We start from the raw sequence: 26,269 nt of genomic DNA, 5'->3' as shown, positions 1-26,269 counted from the left end.
TTGCAGCAGTATCTGATATTGTCACACAGAGATGTACCACAGCTCTTTACAGATAGAGTGGTGAGGTGCTGGAAGGGGCTGCCCAGAGAGGTGGTGGATGCCCCATCCCTGGGGGGTGTTCAAGGCCAGGTTGGATGGGGCCTTGGGCAACCTTGTGTAGCTCCAGGCCTGGAGGTTGGTGTCCCTGCCTGTGGCAGGGGGGATTGGAACTCTGTGATCCTTGGGGTCCCTTCCAACCCAGACCAGTCTATGATTCTATGAAAGCTGCTCCAGCAAAGTATGACCATGCTGTTCAAAGTGCAGAGGAGCTGTGTGGCAAAGCACACAGTGATGGATCACTTACAAGCCTTCGTTACACCCATCAGTATGGGTAAGAGGTCACAGTAAAAAGAGAGCAGGGGAACTACTGTGATAAAAGCAGTCAAGGCAGAACTAAGCTCTAAACCAGTCTGTGTATCACTGTGCTTTTCCTGGTGGATTATGTGTTCACAGGATCCCAGAATCACAGTAGTAGGGGTTGGCAGGGACCTCTGGAGATAATGTGGCCCCATGCCCTGCTAAAGCAGGGTCACCTAGAGCAGGTTGCACAGGATTGTGTCCAGACAGGTCTTGAATCTGTCCAGAGAAAGAGACTCCACTCTCTGGGCAGCCTGTCCCAGAGCTCTGTCACCCTTAGAGTAAGTAAGTTTTTCCCCATATTCAGCTGGAACTTCCTGTGTTCCAGTTTGTGCCCGTTGTCCCTTGTCCTGTCACTGGGAACCTGCCCTTTAGAAATTTGTAAGTGTTGATGAGATGCTCTCTCGGTTGTCTTTTCTCCAGGCTGAACAGACCTATCACTCTCAGCCTTTCCTCATGAGAGAGATGCTCCAGTCCCCTCATCATCCCTGTAGCCCTCCACTGGACTGTTTCCAGTGTTTCCTGGTCTGCCTTGGAACTGGGGAGCCCAGAGCTGGACACAGTATGGCCTCATCAGGGCAGAGCAGAGAGTGAGGAGAACCGCCCTCAACACACTGGCCATGCTTTTTTAATGCAGAACAGGTATCATTGGCCTTCTTGGCCATGAGGACACACTGCTGGTCCACCATGACTCCCAGGTCCTCCTCCACAGAGCTGCTTCCCAGCAGGTCAGCCCTTGTCCTGTACTGGTGCCTGGGGTTATTCCTCCCAAGGCACAGGACCCCACATGTGCCCCTGTTGAATCTCATTTGGTCCCTCTTCACCCAGTTCTGTCACCTGTCCAGATCTCACTGAAGGGCAGCTCAGCCTTCTGGTGTGTCGGCCGCTCCTCCCAGTCTGGTATCATCAGCACATCTGCTGAGGCTATCGCTCTGTCCCTGGTCCTGGTCACTGATGAATGCTGAACAAGACCCAGAACTGACCCCTGGGGCATAGCACTGGCTACAGGCCTCTGACTGGACTGTGCCACGTACCAACCTCTGAGCTCTGCCATCCAGCCAGTTCTCAACCCACCTCATGTCCCCTCACCCAACCCACACCTCCTGGGCTTGTCCACAGGGATGTTGTGAGAGACGGTGTCAGAAGCCTTGCTGAAGTCATGTCAGACACCACCCAGTGCTCTCCCTTCACCCACCCAGCTGGTCATGCCGTCACAGAAGGCCACCAGATTGGTCAGATTTGATTTCCTCTAATGAATCCATGTTGACCATTCACAATAACCTTCTCCCCCCACATGCTTATTAGTATCCCCTGACTCTGACCAGGCTGGGCTGTCTGTGCCTCCTGCGGGCTGCTCTGCCACTGTTCCTTGGCTCAGCTGTTATTGCATCACACCAGAGGATGGGGTGCCACACAGCACAGTTTGGGCCTGCCAGCTCCGTGAAGGGCCATCGCTGCTCTCACGGAGCACTTCGCAGTAGGTGAAAGGCCCATCCTAAGGATATTAGGGACTGCAGCTTAAAGCTGAGTGCTTTTCCAGTCCTTTACCTTGTTCGTGCCATCACGTTGTTCTTCTTGGGCTGCTGGTTAACTGGGCTTCCCATGTTGCCATTCTTCAGGGAGCCCTTCCGAGCCAGCTCCCTCTGCTTCTCTGTACATGGAATACAAAGGGGAAAAGCAAAATTAGGGCAACAGCCTGGCTGGCCACGATACAGCTGCAGAAGAACAGATTTGACAATGGAAAAAGGCATAGCAGAAATAATAGCAAAGGGCATGAGCTCTCCATCTCCCAAGGTGAGAGACCACAAAGGCTGGATGAGCTGTGCCCCATTGCCTCCAAGGTCACCAGGGGCTAAAACCTTGACTCACAGCATCTTGTTGGCAATGCCACATGGAGCTTCTGAGTGAGACCTAGATGGGCAGAGAAAGGTTAGAGACCTTGGCTCTATCTGTACGTGGCTGCCGCACAGACCCTAAACCCATCCTTTGTGCTGAGCAACGGAATTCATCCTGCTATCTCTTCTTCTTCTGTTGAGGCTGACACTGAGGGACCCAGTGAGGATAGAAAAGTGTCTCCATCAAAGCAGAACCATCATTTAGTGTTAGCCCAGCCTTGCTTAACACCACCCTGAATTAATGCTGTTTCCCTAGAAAACAACTCACCAGACCAACACACCCTACATCACACAGTACTGCTGCCTTCTCTGCTTCTCCTCCTGGCAATCTGTGATGTCCCCACGTGTACTTCTCTTTTACCTCTGATTGATTCGTGGGAGCTTGCCCTATTTTAATTTTTTAAAAAGTTAAACATTTTGCAGCTGTACTTTTAAACAGCACATTGCTTAAATTTTCAGAGTGTGTTCTACTCACTGCTGAAAATGTACCTTAAAACACGTACAGTAGGTCAAGCTTTCTTTGTGTATTCAGTGCAAGAGGGGATTTGAATTAACTTCCCCTTTAGGAGAGACTATTTCTCATTTAATAACTTGTCACCACTAGAATCCAGCTCCTAAAGCTAGGCCTTCTGCAGGCATGCAATGTCCACGCTGTATTAACAGGGCCCTGCCTCCAGCAGGTATAGGAACCCACGGAGGACAGGTTTTCATATAAACTGATACTCAGTTTCCTGACTCAAAGTCCTTCCTTGTTTTCTGTGGGAAATCAGTTGGGCTGAGTTAGCAATTAGCTACAAGAGTTGAGCTAACGGCCCCAATCTCATTGTGCAAAGCCAGGCAAGGCTTGTAAGGGAAAGCTGAGTGTGGGGCCAGTAAGGCAGGAAAGGGACCTGTTAAAAACCTTCTCCAGAGTATGAGAAATGTTGGGAACTATTTTTGTGGCACGCCTGAATAATAAGGGTTTACCAGACTGCTTGCTGGGGAACCTGAATAGCGCATTCGTTTTGCTTCTGCTTCCCCTGTGGTGTGTGAAATGTGCTGATATATTTTTTCACTTGAAGGTTTTATTCCCCTTGGAGAGAAATGCATTTGTCCCTACTCATCATGGGGAAGTGGCGTGCCTATGAGTGTGTAGAAATGCAAGGTGGGCCAAGTCTGTCTCTTCCACACATGTAAGTGCAGGGGAACACATGCCAAGGCTGCCTTTTTGGTGGGACAAATAAGCAGATGCCTAGAGATCATGAAGATGAGTACAGCTGAGGAGAGTACCTAGTCCTACAAACCATGCCCAGCCCTGCTCCAGTTGACAGCAGAGGTGAATAAAAGCTCATTGACATTGGCAGGAAAAGGATTGGATTAATAACTCTCTCTGGCACGAGCAACAAAGAGTCTGATACAGGATCGAAGTCAAAACTTTGAATCAGAGTAATTTCTCAGAACTGGAATGTGCAAATCTGCCTCCAGAATAAAAGGCTGAGTATTTTTGCAGGCCAGGTGAATTTGGCTATTCAGACACAGAGGGATAAAGCAGGGTTTTATGAAGGCAAATGTTTTACAGCCCTAAATACACCCCAGCTTCCTCCTATCTGCACCAGGCTCTGCAGTGCTGACCACAGATACAGCGCTGAGACAACTGCCAGTGCTTTCAGAAGCTGAATAACACACACCAGGCACCTAACTCAGAAGCAAGGTTACAGGTTTTATTTTCTGCCAAGGTAGCTAAGGCCTGCCTGAACCTTTCAAATGGGCTGGTGCACTCTGCTTTCTATCAATTCCTTGTTAAAAGTGCTAATAAGTAGTTCTTGGATCTCATACTCTTCCATCAGACACACAGCCAGAACAGTAAAGACAAGGTGAGGAAGGAACCACAACCTACGTAAATGACATTTTTCTTTGACGTCTGCCCCATCTTGGCTGAAGCTGCACCCAGGTGACCATGAATCCTAAGATCACAACCTTCCAATGACCCAACTGTTTTAACCTGTGTGTAAAACCTGGCAACAATACATCTGGGCAATTCTTGGGGAATGAAAAGCTATGACACTCTTTCCTTCTGAATCATCCCAGACTCCTGATATGGTAGTCAAATATTCTCCATTGGACTTCGATGAGACGTGTTCCCCTGCCTCAAGGCTGCTTCTTATCTTGAGAGACTGAGGGCATGGTCCCACCAGAAGGGATTGGTAAAGCTTGCCCTCAGCACTGGGTGACTTCTGATGCTGGCTGTGAAAAGGGTTTCCATGTCCATGACTGCCTGTGCTGCCTGCAGAACTCCAGCATGTGCAATGAACCTCCAGGAAGGCAACACAGCTTGATGGAAAATCGATGCTGACCCTAGAGAACTGCCTAATTGTGGGAAGCCCTTGGGCACCAGCTGAATGAAGAAGGGTTATCCAGCAATTCTGCCACATACAAGGAAGACAGGACACAGAAGAACACACATAAACCCAGAAGACTGTCATTTCCAGCCACCTGTTATTCTGTGTCTGGTGAGTTTGCTGCTGGATGATCAATGAAAAGCTAATACAGCAGAGGTACAAAGGGTAGGACAGAGCCCTGGAGATGGGGAAGCCAGAATGAAACAGGGCTGCTCTTCAGCTAGTTCAGAGAAATCTCTTAATTACTGTCAGTAAAAGAATAGTGTGACAGCAGAGCTCCAGAGATGCTCTTTACATGGCCCTTACAAGTACTTGAAATAAGTTATTTAGCTTTCATTTCACCTGGCTGTCCTACTTCTTACTATTGCACCTAGCAAAACACGCACATCCATGGATTGCCATCCCCTTCCCATGAGGTGAACAGGGGTGACTGAGCACACTGCGAGTATACAGGGCTGATGGCTTGGCAATCACCAGCTTTAACCAAATCCAAGCTCCTGATGGCTTTTCACTAGTTTTCCAGATAGACACTTCCTTGAAGAAGCAGGCTAGAGCAGAGGAGGTTGGGAAATGCATGACGCAGCCTGAATGTGTTTCTGACTTTAAGAAGTATGCTCCATTGGGAGCCTGAAGACCCTGTCTGATCATGAGCAGGGTTGCTGTGTTGGGTTATGTACTCAGTTTGCAAGGCAAGGTTTTGATAGTAGGGGGCTGCAGGGGTGGCTTCTGTGAGAAGCTGCCAGAAGCTTCCCCGGGTCTGATAGAGACTAAACCACCCAGATCCAACACAGACCCACTGCTGGCAAAAGCTGAGCCTATCAGTAATGGAAGTAGCATCTCTGGAATAATATAGTTAAGAATGGGGAGAAAAACTGCTGTGTAACAGCAACTGCAGCCAGAGAGGTGAGTGAGAAGCTGTGACAGGAACAACTCTGCAGGCACAGAATCACAGAATAACAGGGGCTGGAAGGGACCTTGGAAGATCATGTACTCCAACCCCCCTGCCAGAGCAGGATCACCCAGACTAAATCCCACAGGAACGTGTCCAGGCAGGGGCTGAATGTCTCCAGAGAAGGAGACTCCACAGCCTCTCTGGGCAGCCTGTCCCAGGGCTCTGTCACCCTCACAGGGAAGAAGTTCCTCCTTATATTCACATGGAACCTCCTCTACTCCAGCTGCACCCGCTGCCCCTTGTCCTATCGCTGGCACCACTGAGAAGATCCTGGGTCCATCCTCCTGGCTCTCACTCTCTTCAGGAGGGGCAGGAGGGACTCCAGGCACCAGAGCAGAAATTCCCCTCCAGCCTGTGGAGAAGACCATGGTGAAGCAGGCTGTCCCCCTGTAGCCCACAGCAAATGATGGTGGAGCAGGTATCCACCTCCAGCCTGTTGTGGACCCCATTGTGGAGCACATGGATGCCCCAAGGAGGCTGTGAGCCCATGGGAAGTCCATCGTGGAGCAGTCTCCTGATGGGACTTGTGGCTCTGTGGAGAGAGAAGGCCACACCAGAGCAAGTTTGCTGGAAGGACTTGTGACCCACACCGGAACAGTCTGGTCCCCATGGAAGGGACTCACACTGGAGCAGCCTGTGGGAAGGAGTCATGTTGGAAAATTCATGGAGGATTGTCTGCCATGGGAGGGACCCCATGCTGGAGCAGGGGAGAGGAGCAGCCAAGACAATGTGTGATGAACTGGCCACAACTCCCATTCCCCATCCCCCTGTGCTGCTGGCAGAGAAAAGGGAGAGAAATCAGGACTAAAGTTAATCCCAGGAAGAAAGGAGGGGTGGGAAGAAGGCATTTTAAGATTTATTTTTATCTCTCATTACCCTACTCTGATCAGATAATAAATGAAACTAATTTCCCCAAGTTGTCTGTTTTACCTGTGACAGTAACTGGTGAATGATCACTCCCAGTCCTTATGAGCTTCTGTTTTATCTTCTCTCCCCTGCCCAGCTGAGGAGGGCAGTGATAGAGCAGCTTTGGTGGGCATCTGGTGTCCAGCCAGTGTCAGCCCACCACAACTAATCTACCTGGCTCCATGCTTGAGTGGAGAAAGGCAGCATTGGCTTCTGTTTCACCAGAGAGCTTGGGGAACAGAGCAGCTATGCTCTCAGCCTGATGCACCAGCGAATTTGGCTACACCAGTTTCACTTAAGCCAATGCTGCACAGTGTATCAGACAAGGAGCACGTGGAGTGGCACGTGTGTGTTCCTCTGTGTGTATGTGAGGAGGGGGCCCAGGACACCACCGTACTGCTCTGCACAGCACGTGGGACAACCTTGCATTTGGACTGGCCAACCGAGTCACATCTTGCCCCTCCTTCCTTACCCACTTTGTCACTTCATCTTTAAGACAATTTGACCCCTTATGTCATTAAAAATCATTTGAAGAAAGAAGATGAATCTGCTTGATGAGCAAGCTGCCACCTTTGTGTGAGCCTCACACCAGTCTGCTCTGCTCACTGACCCCATCTGAGCCATTAAGCATCTGAGGTAAGCTCTAGTGGTGACAAGACAACAGCTAAAGAAGCTTACAGAGCTTTCAGTAAGGCAGGAATAACAGCTAAGTATAAAGGAGCACAGGAAAGGCATACTGTAGACACAATCAGGACCATAATTGGCCCAGCTTTATGTCCTGTCTGGTAATGGTTTTGTATTATAGCTGCACACAGAGGTCCTCAATAAGATGGTACCCGAGCATGCTAAGCACTCAGCGAAGTGTCCCTACCCTGCTCTGATTTAGGATGTGTCAGAGGATGGCCACATAGCTGATACTGACAAATGGAGCATGCTCCCACAGGGAACAAACCCCAGTCAGAGAAAGCTGTGTCTAAGTTGAGAGGGGCTGAACTGCCCCTTTACCACTGGGAACTGCTACATCCCTAATGAATGACTTCAAGCACCACTGTATTAGTGCAATTTAAAATGGTTACCTATTCAGGTAACCATTTTAATGTGCCTAGCTGTTTTGGGATGAGGGAAGACAGCAATGGAGCATGTAAAGCAGAATGGACCTAACATTTGGACTTCAGTAAAGACTTGGACATGATTTTTCATAGTATTCTGCTTGAGAAACTGGCTGCCACCAGCCTGGACAGGTGCAGCCTCAGCTGGGTTAAAAACTGGCTGGATGGATGGGCCCAAAGGGTGGTGGTGAATGGAAGAAAATCCAGCTGGAGGCCGGTCACGAGTGGCGTCCCCCAGGGCTCAGTCCTGGGTGCTGACTTGTTCAACATCTTTATCAGTGACCTGGAGGAAGGGATTGAATGCTCCCTCAGCCAGTTTGCAGACAATACTAAGCTGGGAAAAAGGGTTGATCTGCCTGAGGGTAGGGAGGATCTTCACAGGGATCTGGACAGGCTGGATGGATGGTCTGAGACCAACGGGATGAGGGTCAACAAGGCCAAGTGTACGTGAGACATAACAACCATGAGCAGTGCCACAGGCTTGGGGAAGAGTGGCTAGAAAGCTGCCTGGCTGGGGCTGTTGGTTGACTGCTGACTGAATGTGAGCCAGCAGTGTGCCCAGGTGGCCAAGAAGGCTAATGACACCTTGGCTTGTATCAGAAACAGTGTGGCCAGCAGGTCTAGGGCAGTGATGACCCTCCTGTATAGGCACAGGTGAGGCTGCACTTGGAATGCTGTGTTCAGTTTTGGACTCTTCATTAGAAGGACATGGAGGTGATGGAGTGTGTCCAAGGAAGGGCAGCAAAGTGGAGAAGGGTCTAGAGCACAAGTCTGATGAGAAGCAGCTGAGTGACACAGGGTCATTTAGCCTGGAGAAGAGGAGGCTGAGGGGAGACCTTATTGCTCTCTGCAACTCCCTGAAGGGAGGGTGTAGTCAGGTGGGTGCTGGTCTCTTCTCCCAAGTGAGAAGTGACAGGACAAAAAGAAATGGCCTCAAGTTGCACCAGGCAGGTTTACACTGGCCATTAGGAAAAATTTCTGCACTGAAAGAGTTGTCACTCACTGCAACACACTATTCAGGGAAGTGCTGGAGTCCCCATCCCTGGACGTATTTAAAAGACGTGTAGGTGTGGAGCTGAGGGACATGATTTAGTGATGGACTGAGCAGTACAAGGTTAATGGTTGGACCTGATGATCTTAAAGGTCTTCCAACAAAAATAATTCTATGATTCTATGATTCTGTAAATATGTCTACATTAAAAACCAGACGAGTAAATTGTTACAATTGCTCCTCTGGTTTCAGTATTTAAATAACCAGTTTTAATAACATTTTCCTGGGTTTTAAAAATTAAATGCTGAACTGTTCTTTGTTAGATGTTGCCATGTAGGGACTTATTAGTTTTGACTACACTCTGCCCCAAACCAGAAGTGGCAAAAGTGTCCTGCAAACTGCTCCTTTTGCAGTATCAGGCAAAGCAGACAACCCAGGAGTTTGGTGAGCATCACCCTCTACCACACTGAAGAGCTATTTTGAGGTTCAGATGTCTCCAAACCCACAGTTCCCATTTGTTCCAAGACAGTGAATGATTCTGGCTACGGTTGGACAGTGGTGAGTGGAGAGTGATTTAGGATGCTATCACCTCTCACTGGCACCATGCTTGACTACACGCATCTCCCTCAACTGAGGCAGCCTGGTCGTCACTAACATCATGGCAGACAATGCAGATTTCCTTCCTTTGCCTTGAGGATTCAAAGGATGCAGATGCTGACTGCTCCTCTCTCTTTGCTGAGAGCTGTTGGCTGAACCTGGCTAACTAAATTGCTTGTAAACTTGCATGACCAGAAGGAGATGGAGCTTCCTGCTATGGGAACAGTGCTGTGTGGGTCCAGGGGATTTGCTGCAGTGGGAAGACAAAGATAAAATAATCTGGTGCAACAGAATTGTATTTTTCCATCTTCAAGGTCTATGAGATGAGATTTTGGGATGTATTTGCTACCCTGTTCCCCACTGTCAGCTGAACTGTTTCAAAGGCTGAGGATTGCAGCGATTCCCTGATGAATTCCACATTCTCAAGCAAGCTGAGAATTGAAACGACACAGTAAATAAAATTAATCTGTCTGTTCAGATCCCGCTGAATGATGAACAGAGTGGTGAGCAAACGAAGGAGAAAGCACAAAGTGCTGACTACAAGTTCCACTTCAAGCTCAAGTCCCGATTTCAGCTCACTTGCATCATTTAGCTCAAGGACATTAGCATGCATCTAGTTAAAACCAAAACCTTCACCACCTTTCACCTCTGGCAGAAAGTATTTGTCAGTGATGACTGTGTCACTTCTTGGAGAGGTTTCAGGGTACGTAGTACATCAATAGGGGTTTAGCCTGCAGGCTGCATGGAAAGGGAGGTATAAGAAAGCTGTGTGCTGAGGCTGCACAGGTCCCAGTGAGGGCTGTGCTCCCTGGAGAGATTTGGAGAGTGTAAGTGTGACCACGTGAGTGGCTTGTGCACAGCTGATGGCTGTGCCTCCCTGCATGACAAAGAAGGGCAAAAGAAAAGCGATTTTTTTCTAAACAGGCAACAGAAACAAAAAAGATCTGTCTGTGGCCAGCCTCCTGCTCTGAATAGAGGGAATATGGCTTCAAGTTGACATGTACAGGGCATCAGTGTTGATTATTCAGGACAGGCCATGTGAATCAGGAATTGGCTGGGCAGTATAAGGAACTGGCTAGATGGTTGCACTCAAAAGGACTGCAGTCAATGGCTCGATGTCCAAGTGCAGACCAGGGGTTGGTGCTGGGACTGGCGCTGTTTAACTTTGTCAGCAGCACTGGACAGTGAGGACAGTGCACCCTCAGTAAGTCTGACACCACCACCAAGCTGTGTGGTGCTGTGACATGTTGGAAGGAAGGGATGCCATCCAGAGGGATCTTGACAGGCTGGAGAGATGGGCCTGTGTGAACTGCATGAAGTTCACCAAAGCCAAGTACAAGGTCCTGCACATGGGTTGGAAGCAATCCCAAGCACAACTACAGTTTTGACAGGGAACAGATTGAAAGCAGCCCTAAGGAGAAGGACTTGGAGGTGTTGATTGATGAGAAGCTTAACATGAGCTGGCAATGCACACGTGCAGCCTAGAAAGTCAGCTGTATCCTGGGCTGTTTCAAAAGAAGTGTGACCAGCAGGTTAAGGGAGGGCATTTTACTCCTCTACTCTGTTCTCGTGAGACCTCGTCTGGGTCTCTCCCGACCCAAACAATCCAAATAACTGGTAAATGACCTATGGAGTACACAGACAATGTTTCTGACTTATTCAATGATGCTGCCTTTAACTTTTCATACAGGAACTACTACAACAAGCAGATAGTGAATTACACACACAGCAATGCAGGGCTCATCCGGGGGTAACACTCATCTAGGGTGCTGCCTGCCCAAGTTATGGAAAGGTTGCTGGTGGCCTGGCTCATGTTACCTTTTGCATATCCCTCCAGAAACCACAACCCAAACCAAAGCTCCACGCTATTCCTTAACACACGAGGACAGGTAAATGAGGGCTCTGCTCCTGACCAAAGCTATCATCTACGTGCACCACAAGCATCTCCAAAAGTGGCTTATGTTCCAGCAGCATGCCTCCATTTCCTTAGCTGCAGTATTCCAGCCCCAAAGCTCAGTTATCTGCCCCTCGTGTGATTACAGGAAGGAATGACTTCTCTGTTTACTGCCACTGTTGGTTTGATGCACAGCAGAGCAGGGTACCCAGCGCAGCCAGCCAGCCAGCAGAGAACACCTTAAGGTTGTACCCCTTAAGGAGAGAAAAAAAAATAAATTACTATTCTGATCACACAGTTTTGCCTCTTCATGGCATGACATAGTCATGAATCATCTCTGTAAAACAGCAAGTTACACTTTACTGCTGGGAGAAACTCTTTAACTGTTTACCTTACAGCCATGCAGAGCATCTGTGGCAGCAGGGGAGCAGAGAGCTGGGATTCCTGGCTCTCCGTCCTCTGCCTGAGCTGCCTCTGCAGCCATTTTATTTAGAGGGGTGTGATTATGTAGCAGCAGGCAGCAATTCATCTTTCTTCATCTTTGAACATCTTTCTGTATTGATTTCAAAGGCATCTACTGCCACAGCTCCCAGCTCACAAGGACGTTTTGTTGTGATTCAGCCTTTTCACTTATTTTTTTAAGGATTGACACTTTTATACCCAATGACTGCAAAAAGATTGCATGTAAGGGTTTTGTTTATCACTGCCAAAAACTGGAATAGCTGAACAGCATCAGTTTTTGTTTTGTTTTTCACATTTTCCTCCAGAAAGGGATTAATTTGGCATTTTCGTGTGCTTTTTCAAAGCAAATTACTCCTGCCCACCAGAAGAACAGTGTTAGATATCTGGGCAAGTGTTTACATCCTGACAAACACAGCTAAAAAGTTTCCATTTGTAAAATGAACCATAAATAATATAATCCATAAAACTGAGCGACTCTCTCCCTTAACGTATTTTAAAGGGTCAGAGAGAATTAAATTATTTCACCTGGAAAGAACCTCTGCAAATGCCCCCTCATCATTTCTACTCAACTGAACACAGGTTTAAGTCAAAGCCATTTGCTTTACTCCGCTCTAAGTTGTATCAGGAGAAAAAAATCATTTAAGTAGCTCTCTTCATGGTAAGCATCACTTATACTAAAGACATGATCTACCAGCTAAACAGAGTTGGTATTAGTGCCCACATGGCATTTGTTATGGGTCCTGATGTTCTGTGAAGAAGCATTAAGGTCACTGATGCATGTAGTGTGATGTGTATTTAGGATAGAAACAGTAAAAGCTTGCTTAGCTGAATACTCACAGCCTTCATTTACACAGGAATTCACCATATAGTGCATATTTGTATAAAAAACACTTGAATAGAGTCTGACATAAGTAGACTTGAACTGAATTCGCACTTAATCAAAATGTCCATGCTTGCATGAGTCTAAAATACACACTAAATGACTGGTCTATGGCAGAGAGCATGTGTTTTATAGCCTATATAAAATACAGACTGAATTTATTTTTAATATGTTGTAATTGGGAAAACTTTACTGGCTGGCAGATACCACTGCTTGGAATGACTTGTTGAGTTCCCATCTAGTAGCCAAAACAAATAAGGACAGAAGCGCTAGTGCCATAGGCAGCATGTGAGCTTGGAAGGGACACACAGCCCCCTGGCTGCTTGGAAAAGACCCTTGGACTTCTTTAGTTCCCAGGACTGGACTGCAGCTGGCAGTCCCAGCCACGTTTTAGCAGCAAAATGTCATATATTGGATCCATTCTGTTTTATCATCTGCTGCACCAAGTTTCCACAACCCCATGCATCTCTTAAAACAAAATTCCCTATTTCCTTGTCTAATGAAATGAAAGCAGATGGAGAAAGGCAACCAGGCTGATTAACACACTGAATGGATGGATACCCCTTCACCCCACCACGATTTGAGAAATCCCTGCTCTGCAGTAAGATGCCTGCTGTCTTCTTCCCTGGAAAATGGAAGGAGTGTTACAAACTTAGCATGTTGCCCTCCAAATACTCTGCTCTCCAGAAGAGGGCTTTCAGTAGATTAATTGCCTATTTACTACGAATCTCTGTGGGAGAGCAGGATACATACAAGCCAGGGTGCTTCTCCTTGCTATTCAGTTTACCAGCCCTAGTCCTGGGCACTTGGATCCGCAGCAGCTCAGCCAGAGCGCCGTCACGTACAGCAAACCGTCTCCCATAACAGGATTACTGACCTGATCTCTCCCTTAGCGAGGCTGCCATTGTCTGGAAATAAGACAAACAGCCTTAGAGCTCAATTAGTTATTTAATAAGTTTATGATTAACCAGTATGCTGATTAAGCTTTCATTAATTGAATTTTAATTGTTCCAATAATTGTTGGAACTAGATCATCTTTGAGTCTGAGGTCCCTTCCAACCCAAACCATTCTAATTAGGTTGGCTGTAATTCTGTTTCAGAGGGATGGTAGCCCCTAATTTAGTACATTTCCTCTTGAAGGAGGGTGAGGGATCTCTGTGTGAGCCCTCGTGTGTGGCATACCCCAACACTTCTCTCTCCTGCTGCAGAAGTACCTGCAAAAGCTGTCTGGGTGGCACCTGGGGCTGCTGCCAGATCCCTGGGGCATGGTGGCCCTTGGAGACAGCGCAGCATTGCAGCCAGGTTGTTATACCCAGTGAAGCTCAAAGGCTCCCGCTCCTCTCTTCTGAAGCCTCGCCAGACAGTGTGGAGAGGCAGGCAGGGTTTATCTAGGCCAGGCACAGACCTCACAAGTACAGTTTCAAAGAGCCCAGCCTGTCATTTTGATAGCCACGCTGCTCTTATCTGGATCCAAGTGGGCAGCCCGCCCTAAGGAGGAGCAGGAACTCCTTTCTTCTTTCTTTCTTTGTCCAAAGAGTTTAGAGAAAGCTCATGGCCTAATCTCTGGCTCCTGTCCTTTGCCGCATGCTCTGAAGAACGGGGCTCAGTGGGTGCCACTTAGGGGGTGCACTGGCAGAGGGGGCAGAAGGCTGCCGCCTCCTTGCTCTATCTCAGACCCTGCTTTGATAGAGAAATCAGAACTGGGGTCAGTGATCAGTCTCAAACGATCACAAATGAGTAAGCCCTTTCCTGCCCTGACTCCTTTCTCTGGTAGGCCTCACTGTGTCAGCCAGTAGAGGATGGTGGAGGGTGTGGTGGGATGCCACTGCCAGCTATTTTATGTTCCTTCATGTCCTTCTCCTCACAGGTGCAGGGCTGAGGGTTTGGCCTTTTACTTCTGCCTCTCTAAGAGACTGGTGGTAAAATCCAGACATGCCTCAAATGGCAGAGAAAAACACAACTGGCCACAGAAAACTTACGTTCCCACTGAAATCCCTGAGAAAGGGGCTTGGAAGACAAGGCTGCTGGCTGCTGCTGCATTGAGTGCTGCAGGAAGGGAAGCAGGACTGGGGGATGAGATGTCAACCCAAACCTGAGAGCCCTGCAACTGGAAATCTGACATGTGCCCTGCTGAGCTGAAGCCTCTGCCAAAGGAGTGGCAGTTCCAGTGGCAGGGAGCTCAAGGGGACTCGGGGAAAGCCCAACTGGTGCTGAAGATACTAAATGGCCAGGTAAAGACAGTAACATTTCTTAACATAGAACTTTTATGTCAGTGAAACGTGGTTTGTTACTTCAATGCTGATGTATTCTACATCTTTGTTAGCCTTTGTCAGGACAGCACATGGGGCAGCAATGCCTGGAAGAGGTTTGCTAATGCAAGCCATCATCCCAGCACTGCTCACTGCCGGACCACAGACAGCCCCAAAGAGGACAGGATGGGTGATAACGCACTGCTGGCCTGAGCAAGGAGTGACCCTGCTTTGGGGGGGGCGGGCTCTTAAAGGGAGTCTGAGTGAAGGGGGGGCAGGTATAACCTGGGCTTTGAACGTCAGAGCCTGTGTCTAGATCCACTCATGTTACTCATCTTGTGAAGACTCGGCTTTTCTGTCTTGCAGCAGCTAATGAGATCTCATTGATTGGCAAATGAACGACACCCCCCACCCCTCCCAAAACAGCAGGCGGGGGAGGTTTCTGACTCTGCCTCCCAGCTGCCTGCTCTCAGCACCGTAGCACTAAATGAGATTGCTGGCAATGCTGCACCTGCTATCTGACCCACTCTCCTAAGTGACCCACTGAGGCAGAAATTCTGGCAGACCAACATTTTTACCTCCCTCCTGGATGGCCAGCTGTATACACTGAAGGGAGGACAAAATCCTGTCTTGTATTTGCTTATCAAAAGATAATTAGCTAAGGATTTTCTACAGCATTTCTGAGACAAAAGGGAGGAGACAAGCAAAAGCAGTGCAAGAATTATCATAATTTCCGTGTCCCTTGGATGCCTGGATCAGGTTTGTGTTGAGTCACAGTGCACGCACGTTCAGGTTCACTTGAAACATCCGCATCTGTGAGCTGAAATCACCAACTGCATACAAACATAAGGTTTATTGTTGTATAGATACCTGTTTGGCTGCCTGGTGGGAGCTGGAGATGAGAAGAAAGGAACAGAAGAGTTGTACAAGAAGAGAGGAACAGCCCACAGCAAGCAAGGCTTTACTGGAGTAACACTAAGGGACTAGAGAGTGTGTGTGTGTATAGAAGACATGTAGTTCCCTGCCTGAGGAAATTAAGACAGAAACCAGACTGCACAGGGAGCGCAGGCAGCTAAAATGGTAGGTGTTTCAGTGACATGTGGTTCCTCTCGGTTCTGACTTTGGTTTGAATTATCTTTCAGTAATTAAGAGTTACAGCAGGCTTTGACTTGTGTACACAGACACTCAAGCACAGCAAAGCGGGTTGAATTTAATAAGGAAAAAGTGGAGCAAGGAGGGTCATCTTTTTTTCCCAAGTTAAAAACCTTATCAGTGTCTGTGGCAATTCCAATTGCTTTTACAGTACTGGGTGGACAGGTAGAGGTGAAGGGGAGAGAAGATGGGAGCAGGGAGATGCTGGCTGGGTACCACACATCTGCTCATGGCTGTGCACGGAACAACACCCTGAACACTCCAATTTAGAGCAAAAGACATGAAGAACAGGCAGTTGTTATCTTAAGGCTTGGTGGGATATCAGAGAGGATTTGCAGACCTACAAGATTGCTTTAGTGTTTTGAGGTGGTTTGGGTATTCTTTTGCTATGCATTTTTGCAAAGAAACTAATTTTCCTGTTCATAATCTGTTTTGAATCATGAACACAGATTTCCATTACCAACCAACTGCATGCACAGCTGGGAGCATCAACTCTGGTCTCCTCTGACTTTTGATTTATCTCCATACAAGCATCAGCAAGTTTCAGGTCATACTGTATCTCAAATTACCTGGCACACAGAGAAAAGGGTGATGGGATTAGCTGTCCTGAAGACAACTCCAGTGTGATGCAACACCAGAAACTCTCTGAACACATGGACTGGGGCATCTGCAGGAGATGAGGAGTGGGAGTGAGGTGCCAGTTTTCCCAAGGCAACAGATTCAAGCAAGTGCAGGGTGGGTGAAGGAGCCCTGGAGCATGTGTATGTACACACACATGTACACACACACATGTACATTCAGTGACTCTCTCAAACCTACAATCTTTTTCTCTCTCACAATGTGGCAGAAGAAGCCCTGCTTTTGCCAAGATCCAAACAGAAACAGCTTTAACACTCTGATTTCCCATCAGTTTCCCCACCCCACTAATGCTGGCACACTCAGTGCTCAAACAGGACTGGGAAAACCTGAGAGCAGCATGAAAGGGTGGCAGAAAATACTCTGCTTTCCACAGGCCTTTGTGGCTGGGAACAGCTGCACTTGCCAAGTAAAGGGAAGAGCAATGCCGTGTTTGGGGCATAAAAAACCCTGTAACTTCTTACCAGGTCAACACTACCATAAATGTGGAAGAAGCCCAGAGGCTGAAAGCCTTGTCCTTTCCAGGGATGGCACTTAAGCTAAATTTTTAGTGCACTGAGATCCGCTGAGCTGTCTTCAACAGAGCCTCACCATGGGGAGCCTGTGTACTGGGGGAACGAGGGGGAGAATCATTTTCTAATCACCCAAAACACCACCCAGGAAAGCAATGTGATTGGGGGGTAATATCTTGACTTGGAGCTCACAAGGATAAAAAATGAGGAGAGAAAGAAAAACAACTCAAGCTGGCATATTTTCTATCCCCTGCATCTGTTCCCCAGGCACCTCAAGTCACACTGGTTCAGCCCAGTGACAGAAACAAGGTTTCTTCCTACCAGGTCTCCAGGGTCCAGTAAAATATAAGGGAAAGCAAGCTGCATCTTCTCTCCTGACCACACTGTGACAGAGCTGTCAGAGCAGCTCTGACAGCATCACCTCTGCAGCAGCATCTGGTGGGAAAGGTGTGCGGAGCCATCACGCTTCCACATTCCTCTGGAGAGGATGCTACTAGATACCAGAGACAGTCTCTTCTGTAAATGGCTTGGATGTGATGCTTAAGAACTGTGAATTGGAATAAATGAGAACCTCAACAAAGTGCCTCTGCTGTTTCTGTGCCAGTAAGCATGCTCTGCAGTAGCAAATCCTGGTAACAGATAGGTAAATTTGGGGGTTAAAGCTACCACATTTTGCTTACTAGAAAGGCCTCAGTGGCTGAGGCAGTGACCCTATGGTTTTCTTCCTTCGCTTGCAGCGTTATAAACACTCAGCTAATTTTGGCTGACCTAGTGAAAAATCATATTTAGGATCCACTGCTGGCTCCATCATCTGATCATCTGCATCAGACCTCACAAAGGTCTGCCAGTGATAGCGTAGGGTGCTGGGGGCCTGTCAAGGCACCATCCCCAGGGAGTCTGTGTTTATGAGGTACTTCTGACAGTCTCCAAGTGAAGCCAGAAATCTCCAAGTGAAGGACCAAATAGTCAAGTGTCTGGGCAGATGGTGCCTGTGGGGCACTCTCTCTCTAGAAAGCTCTGAGGTCCAAGACCACCACTTTAAATCACTTGGGTAACTTCAACACTGCTGGTTTAGCACAAGGATCAACACGTAGCAAAACTCAGGTATTTTAAGGGTCTGTCCCAAAGAACAGGTTTTACAGTGGTGCCTCTTTACAAATCATGAAATGCCACTACTTACCCTTTCCTTTTACCTAACATAACCTCCACAGAGCAGAGCTCAGAGTATTCAGCCTTTCAAGAGCCCTGCTTGCTAACCACTGCTCAGGACCCTCTTGAGCACTAACCACAGTAAGTAATTTGTTGAGGCAAGGACCAGAGGTAATGTACTCAACCTCAAATAATCCTCTGCTTAACTCTTCACAGTTCTGTGATTCTGCCTCTGGATTACAGAGCTGGTCTATGAGGTCTGACAAGTTGCTTTTGTGTTGTATGCCACCTTTGAGAAGTTTTAGTATTGTCCTGTAACCTTGTTAGATGTAACAATCATCTTTTCATAAGTATCTCTTTGTTCTAAACTCCAAGATCATGAAAGGGAATTTATTTCTTCTGGGCCACAGGCAACACATCAGTTTGCTCCAGACCAGCATTCAATTTTTTCCCCAAGGCAACCTCCACACCTTTTAGCAGTCTTGAACATCTGCCCACTGTCTTAATTCCTGCCCTAGAATCCTCCTAAGAAGATCAAAACAATGTTCTCCAAGTCATTAAAATAGTAGAATTTATTCTCCAGGCTGGATTTTACCTTTTTGCTGCTTAAAAGCCATGCCCCTGTCCTACAGAAAAAAATGTGGTGCAAATGGGAAAAAACATGCTGTGGGAGAATTAATTTTCTTTGTTTCCTTCTATAGTTATTGTTGGCATGCAGGCAGTGACAATTAACTGCTTAGCTGCTTGAGGACATAACTTAGTTAACCAACATACTGCATATCCAGTGTGGTTTAGAATGAAGAATACTTGGATAGGCTGGAGCAAAGAAATCTTGAGCAGAGGGACACATTATCAACGCAGGGACATCTACATCCTTCAGAGTAAAAAATCAGTAAAATTCCTCTAATTGGTGTCCTCAGAGTGAACTGTGCCATTATAATATGAAGACCACACCTCCAGTGCTGAATATAGCCCCTCCCCAGAAAAAGAGCCCTGATCACCAAACTGGTGTTAAGTGGCACTGCATCTTTAAATCAAAGCAGGAAAGAGTTAACCAGGTGTAGTTAGGAAGGTGTGACTAAGACAAGGAACTAGCATCCCAAACAGCATAAATACATGAAGCCATTGTCACCAGTGTGTTGGCTGTGTGGAGTGAGCACCCAGCACCTGTCCCTGCACAGACATAAAACAAACAAATATCTCAGCTCTGAGTTACTAGCTCTTGGCACACTGGGTAGACAACTGTGTTTTGGGACAACAGTAGGGATCTCTGTGTGACAGCCAGCCTCTGGGTCATGACCTCTTTCTCCAAAGTCCCCTTAAAAATCCAAATTACAGCAGACAAAAAAGAAAATCCCTCTCCCTAACATTTAAGCTCCTTTTCCAATGTCTGTCTGAGACATCACCAATGCCAAGAGCTCAAGCTGGTCTATGAAAGAGGTGTTTATAGCCATTGCAGCAGCTGCTTGGTTGCCACCTGTGCTGCACCTTGCACAAACACCTGCACAGCCACGTTGGATTTGGGTCTGCTCTGCAACAGTCCATCGCTACACCCTGTGTAGGCTCTTGTCTTGCTAGGATATATTTGGTACAAGAAAGCAGCTTCTTGCTGGTACCAGAAGATCCCTCAGCTTTGGATAAAATGGAAGTCAGAAGACACATCTGTAAAAGAACAGATTTCCCTGTCTGTACACTGGAGTCAGTAAGAGATACAAGCAAAGGAGAAAACTGGTTTTAATATGCACTTAAATTCAATCACCGTACAGCTGAAGAGGTTTGGAGAATTAAAGGAAAGAACAGAGTGCAATAATTAATATTTCAAAAGAAGAACATTTGTAACAGTGAACAGCAAGCAGCAATTGTGTTTACCAGTGGACATACAGTTCATGGAAAAAGGCTGCTCTGTGCAAGTTACCTGAGTCTGCCTCTGCAAATCCCACCAGGTCTGCACTGGGAAACCAACAGAAGAGGACTTAGGTAGGCTTTTTCAGTAGTGAGTAGAAAGTATATGACACCTTAACTAAGAACAGGGTCACAGGATGCTTCAAAGTGAAGGGACCTCAGGAACTTGCTTGCCCAATGTCCAATGCAGGATCAGCTATGGGATCAGACTGAACTGCTCAGGGATTTACCCAGTCAGGTTTGCAAAACCCTGAAGGATGGGGACCACACTGCCTCCCTGGAATAAGCTTTCCAGAGCCTGACTGTCCTTGTGTTGAAAAGCATTTCCTTAAGGTGAGAAAAGAAACAGGATGTAAATGAAGTACCCACTAGAAGCTCCAGACAATTTACTGCCAACTCAGGCTCACTGATGTCATTCTGCACTACCACAGAGAAAGTTGCACATGAAGCTTTTCTCCTCTCCTTGCAACTGTCCAGATTATCCTGTTTATCTCCCATCTGATGGTCATTACCAGGGAAATGCAGACAGCTGTCACTGTCTTTTCCCCTTTTATTCCTCCCCTTACCTCTTTCCTTGCCTAAAGCAGAGGAGATTCTGGTTCTAGGCTAGACCAATGTCCTGTAGACACCCGGAAGATGCTTCAATTCACCCAGTCAATGAGAACTCAAAGCAGCCACAGACTTTTCTAATGTCTTTTTCTAATGTCATGTTTTCCCAGGAGGAGGGAATGAGAACACTGGCAAGAAAGAAGCTAAGATCCCTTCCTAGGGTTCCTGATCATCGCCTTTCAATGAAGGATAGCAAAGCCCAAGCACCTTCCAAAGCACCCAAAGCCAAATTCAAGGCCTGCGGTGCACCACAGCTCTTCTGTACACAGGCAGAACTGAGCTGGCCATGTGAGCTGGGAGGAACTCAAGACAAAATATTCTGCCTGCACAGAAATAACTGTGTCAAAGTTTTGCTTTCACATGTTCTTTCACCCCCTGCCCCACAGATCAAAGGCCGTATAAAGCCACATTTCAGCCCAGCAGTTAAAGCATTCAGGGAGAAAGCAGAATGTAACTTGAGTGTTCCATGTTCTTGCTAAAAGTCTGCAGCTAAAAAAGGCACAGCTGTTTGTGAATTGGGCCTCCCAAACTCTTTATAGCCTAAACCACCTTGTAAATTAGGCACGAATTTGTGAACAGTTTTGGAAGAACCAATTATATATTCTTTTAATGAACTGAGAAAAAAAAAAAGTGTTAGGGTTTACTAGGGTGTTTAACCCCAAGACACTTGTTTTTTCTCTAAAAAATTATAAGCAAAACCTGAAAATCTTAATCTTAAAAGCAGCCTCTGTTCTGAACTCAAACTACCCATGCCTGACAGCACCACTTTAAATATTAAAGAGGCTAGCTAGCCTTCTTCAAGACAATTTTTTAGCACAGTGTCATTTAATATATCAAACACGGTTTCTCAAATGAGCTTATTCACAGTACAACAGCCTCACTCGTACGATTCTCCTCACAAGTTCCCAGTCCCACAACCAGTATTTAAAATAAATCATAGCAAATCTTTCCTTTTGTGAAAAATCTGCTCTTTTGGGCTGTGTAGGGGGGGGGGATGGAGAGGGGCTGTTTTCTGGCACGTAGTGACTGGTGCTACCTGGGAGTGTTGCAGCAAAGGGGCTGCCAGCAGCCCTTGAAACACCTGCTGTGATTAAACTTTCTTCTCCTAGCCAGCTCATGGTTTACTCAGAGGAGAAAGCACTTTTAAGTGCTTCAGACTCCTGAGCTAGACAGAACGGCAACATTCCTCCAAGACATCAGCACCTGCTGACTTGATTGTACCAATTTCATAGCAGCAAGCAAAAAAAAATAAGAGGGTACGTAGGTTGTTTGGAGAAAGTGAGGATTCTCTTGCATTTAGAGCAGAAGGTGGAAAAATTGAAAGTTATAGCAAACATAACATGGTGGCTTCAGGTTTATGGCAGAATTCCTCAAAGCCCTGTAGAGGTTTTATTTTATGGTGCTATAAACAGTGGTACTTTACAAGACAGAGGGTTGAAACAGTTCCCCAATCAAAAATGCTTAGACTGAATCAGTTCAAGCTCTTCGAGGTAAGCAGCGAAAAAAAAGCCACAGGGAAAGAAACAGAAAGGAAAAGGTTTGGGCAGAGTGCACAGGTGAAAGGGACACGAAGAGGAAGGCAGGAGTCAGGGCAGTCTTAAAAAGTGAGGCTGGAACGTGAGAGGATGACTGAGAAAGGAGCAGTCTGCAAAGCAGAGTGGAGAGAACAGGAGTCTGCTACCCGTGCTGAGGCTGGAGGCAGAGACAAAGAGATTGCAGTGGTTACCCAGGAGAAGGTGGAGGAAAGAAGCTTTGAGGAAATGAACAAAGACTCGGTTCTACCTGCCAAGAATGTACTTGTTACTCCTCCCCTCCCCTAGTAACTGGACCTGGAGAAAAGACACCAAAGTTGTCTATAGGGCACGCTTTTTCTATAGGCTAATTTAGAAAGAGGGTTTGGGGAATGCTTATGTTTTAAGATCTGATGAACAACTTCTGGTTTTCCTTTGGGAAGAGGTTTCAAAAAGGGCACTGCAGCTATTTTGCACGGTACCAGACTGTGATGTCTCGTTTCCATGAAGGATGCAATAAATGCATACCCTCAGCACAAGCTATTCAGCCATGATTCAGGCAGTAATTAAAGCCTTTTGAATGATAGTTGTGTTTAACAACTGGAGAAATGGGCTTAGACTGTCCAATTACTGCTGTGACTTTACAACTTCTTAAATAAAATCCTACCTTGGTAAATATGTGGCATCTATAAAAACAGCTTTATTTTCCTTCAGTGAGACCTTCTTTATGGAGAATGACTGCCAAGCGAGACAAGAAAAAGAGCTGAGCCAAAAGCTCGAGGTTTGAAATAAAAGGAGGGGAGGTGCCAGAAGGCTTTCTGTACACAGCAGAGCAGAAAGGCTCTGACTGGCATGGGCTGTGGTCTTTCCCAGAGAGACCACCACCTTGTTACTACTGCCAGGGGTGAAGTGCCTCTCAGGCAACAGGCAAAGCTCTTAGTCCCAGCCAGGACTCACAAGGTCTGGAGGAATCTGTGCAACTAGTCTCACCATCTCCACTGCAGCTTAATTCCTGTTCCTAGAACTGGCTGGTGGTATCTCTGACCCCAGGCTGACATGCTGAGAGTAGCCAAAGCCAAAGTTGCTGCTATCATTCTGCTAATCTAGGCAACAGCCCCTTTTGTGTGTGCCTAGCATAGGGACATCGTGGCCTGCTTCAATCAATGAACAGAACAAATCTCTGTGGTCTCTTCTCTGTGCTGCCCCCTGCTCTTGGGAATTGCTCCTCCCCAGACCCCTGAACCAAAACCGATGGACCTGGTGAAATCTTTTGCTGATAACCAGTCAAATATTGTGCTTGGTTTGGTGCTGCTGCTGTTACCTACCTGTTCCTGAGTGGTACATCTCCCTAACTGCCACGTAAAGAGCTTGGTCATGCAAGCGGTGCTTTAGCTGCACCACTCTCTAGACCTGACACACTGTGGCTCTGCTGTGCACAGCTGGGTGCAATGCCATCTGCTGTACTTGGGACCAAGACCCCTGGTTCAGATGTGAAGGGCTCCTTGGATATTCCTCTGTTTGTGCTCAGTAGAGGTCTGCATCCAAGACCACCATGGTACCCTCATCTACAAGGACCCTGCTACAGACAGGACACACGACATTGATGACGTCCTCATCTATTCTGCTCTCCTTGGTGGGACACCAAGGTTTCTGTGGGGGTTTTATTTTGAGCTCTGAGTCTCCAAAGGACCCTTTCAGATCTCAGAGAAGCAACACAAAGTTTTCAGGGTGCTGTGACCATTCTCTGGACATAAGAACAGCAGTAAAAACCCAAGAGCTGCCGTGAACTTTCTGTGCCAGCACAAACCCCTTCCCTCTGAGAAGTGCGTGTTATCTCTACTTAATAGATACCGATTTGCTGACAAAGCATTTTAGTCCCAACATTCAATAAGAAGACAGTAACCTTTCCTGGTTTAGAGCTGAGTGTGCAGCACAGAGAAGACAAAGGGGGAGCCTACATCAGTGAATGCTCAGAACAAATTCAATTAACTGTCAGGTACAGTTTAAGGCTCATCATTAATAAATCAAACACATTAAAAAAAATTGCATCATCCAGTACTGTCTGCAGATGCTACAGTCTGTTCTGGAGCCAGGTTACATTAATTACACTGGGCTCTACTTGCTTCCCTTGAGTGCTACGCAGAAACCCATCTACCTCTGGAGACATCAGAAGGAATTTCAGAAATAGTAACACCTGGATAATTCAGAACTGGGGAAATGTTCCCCTGTGGTGGGCCAGAGAATGTGCTGGAACCTACATTTAAGGACACAGGTGTCTGAGAAGCCATAAAAACCTCATATTGCCCATTTTTGTGTTTATTTTGTCAAAGATGCCAATGCCTGAGCAGGCACCCATGTCAACCCAGCCGATGTTCATCTTTGTAATGTCAGGAACAAGGTGTAAATCACCTTTGGTGGCATCACTCTCTCTTAAAACTAATTCTTCATGTATTTCATAGAAATAAGTAATAACATGTACTGCACAATGAGACCTCTGAACAGACCACCAGCCTATCACCGCTGTGGTGCTACCTACTGGGGTTAGGCTCTGCTAGACTGGGTGGGTTTTATTCTTATAAATTGCTGATTTATTCCCTTCTTCTATCAGAGAATCTCAGCAACTTGCTTAATTTGTTTTGGCTCACAACTTCCTGAGCTGCTCCTCCTATTTCTGGTGACATTATGGTGGGTCAGGCAAAGAAGAGAGGCTGTAATTCACACCTCTGGTCTGGAGGGTTTGGCTTCAGGCACAGTCCCCCCACGCAGAGACTCCACATGCTCATTCTCATTACTAAGTAAAACCCCTGGTGTAGAAGCACATCTTCAGGATTCGCTTGCTTTTCTGGGCTGTCAGGACTGTAGATAACTGTTAAAATTTGGAATGGGTAAAGGATGGCCACGTATGCCCAAGAAAATGATTCAGCTACCTTACAGACTCCTCCTTCCTGACTTTTTATCTGAGGGTACACTAGCGAAGAGCAGTGTGTGCAACACCAGATGTGAGTGGGTGTGTGTCTATTGGCTTGCAGCATGTGTGGGTACCCAGTAACTCATCACGGGAGAGGTGCAGGCATGGCAGTGAAGGGCTGGGAAAGGGCCAGGAAAGCCCTGGTGGCGTGGCACAAGCCAGGCAAACTGCAGTGACAGAAAGGCTACGCTCATTTGCTGAACACTGTGCCACATCATCCTCGTATTCACATGCTCATGTGTTGCTCCTGGGATTTGCTGATGGGTATCTCCCCTCCTCCCCACCCACTTACACGCTCTCTCCTGCTCAAAGCTCTCTGCTGAACTCCAGCGAACAGCCCTGCCCCAGTTTCTCTCGATGGCTTTACCGTTTACCCAAGTTTGTGTCAGCGACAGCGTCCCATGCACCTCTTTCTTTCTGCCCCTCTGTTTCTCCTCTAACTAATCTGCAATAATATGCCTGTCACAACTGTTTTTTCTGCCCTTATCTTTGCTGCTCTGTCTGCAGGCAGCCTTACTGCCCTTAACATGATGCAGCTGTTCGCTCTCTCATCCCCTCCAAAAAGAGCCTGGAGATATCCTACAGGAGGGATGCTACAATAAATCTGCATACACAATTTCTCTTATAAATGGGAAGAGTAATAACACATGAAATAATGTTTAAATAAATTCCTCCCAAGCCCCAGGAGACCTCCAAGTAGTAGGCTGCAATTCTATCTTCACGAAGAAAATCAATGGCAGTGCTATATTGCCACTGCGCTCTGGCTTCCACATTAGTCATCCTCCCCATACAAAGTACAGTCTGTGTTCAAGGAAATGGGTGGTCCCAGAGGGGTAAAATGGCTTTTGTGCACTTAAGGTAATGATGTCACTTGAGGTCGCCATGCAAACAGTTATGGATATGGAAATCTGCAGTTTTGTCAATAGAGCTGGAACCTGGGGACCCAGCTTAAGAGTTACAGCTTTTTTATAAAATGTTTCCCTAATTTACCTACAGAGCTTCTTCCCAGAAACAACAGCTGCTGTACCTAATTAGCATTAATTGCCCTGGTACTGAAGAGCAACTGGGAATAGTACAGTACTTGAAGTACTGACAAAAGGATACACTAATGGCATTGATTT

At 46.9% G+C, this 26,269-nt stretch overlaps 1 protein-coding gene across 6 annotated transcripts in view; it reads right to left on the bottom strand.

Moving 5' to 3' along the window:
• Positions 1-26,269, bottom strand: part of FAM219A (family with sequence similarity 219 member A) — a gene marked incomplete at both ends in the record, with an annotated part of 92,975 nt that overhangs the window by 5,308 nt on the left and 61,398 nt on the right. For 3 of the 6 annotated variants that reach the window (XM_084278266.1, XM_084278267.1, XM_084278268.1), the window contains one exon: positions 1,945-2,047. In XM_084278266.1, coding sequence (XP_084134392.1) covers positions 1,945-2,047 — 103 coding nt within the window. The remainder of the gene's footprint in view (positions 1-1,944; positions 2,048-26,269) is intronic. The other 3 variants (XM_084278269.1, XM_084278270.1, XM_084278271.1) reach the window with 1 other exon arrangement.

This window comes from Gallinula chloropus (assembly GCF_964237585.1).
Source record: "Gallinula chloropus genome assembly, chromosome: Z".
Taxonomy (NCBI): domain Eukaryota; kingdom Metazoa; phylum Chordata; class Aves; order Gruiformes; family Rallidae; genus Gallinula; species Gallinula chloropus.
Note: the sequence above shows the minus strand (reverse complement) of the source record. Positions and strands in the feature narration are given on the sequence as shown.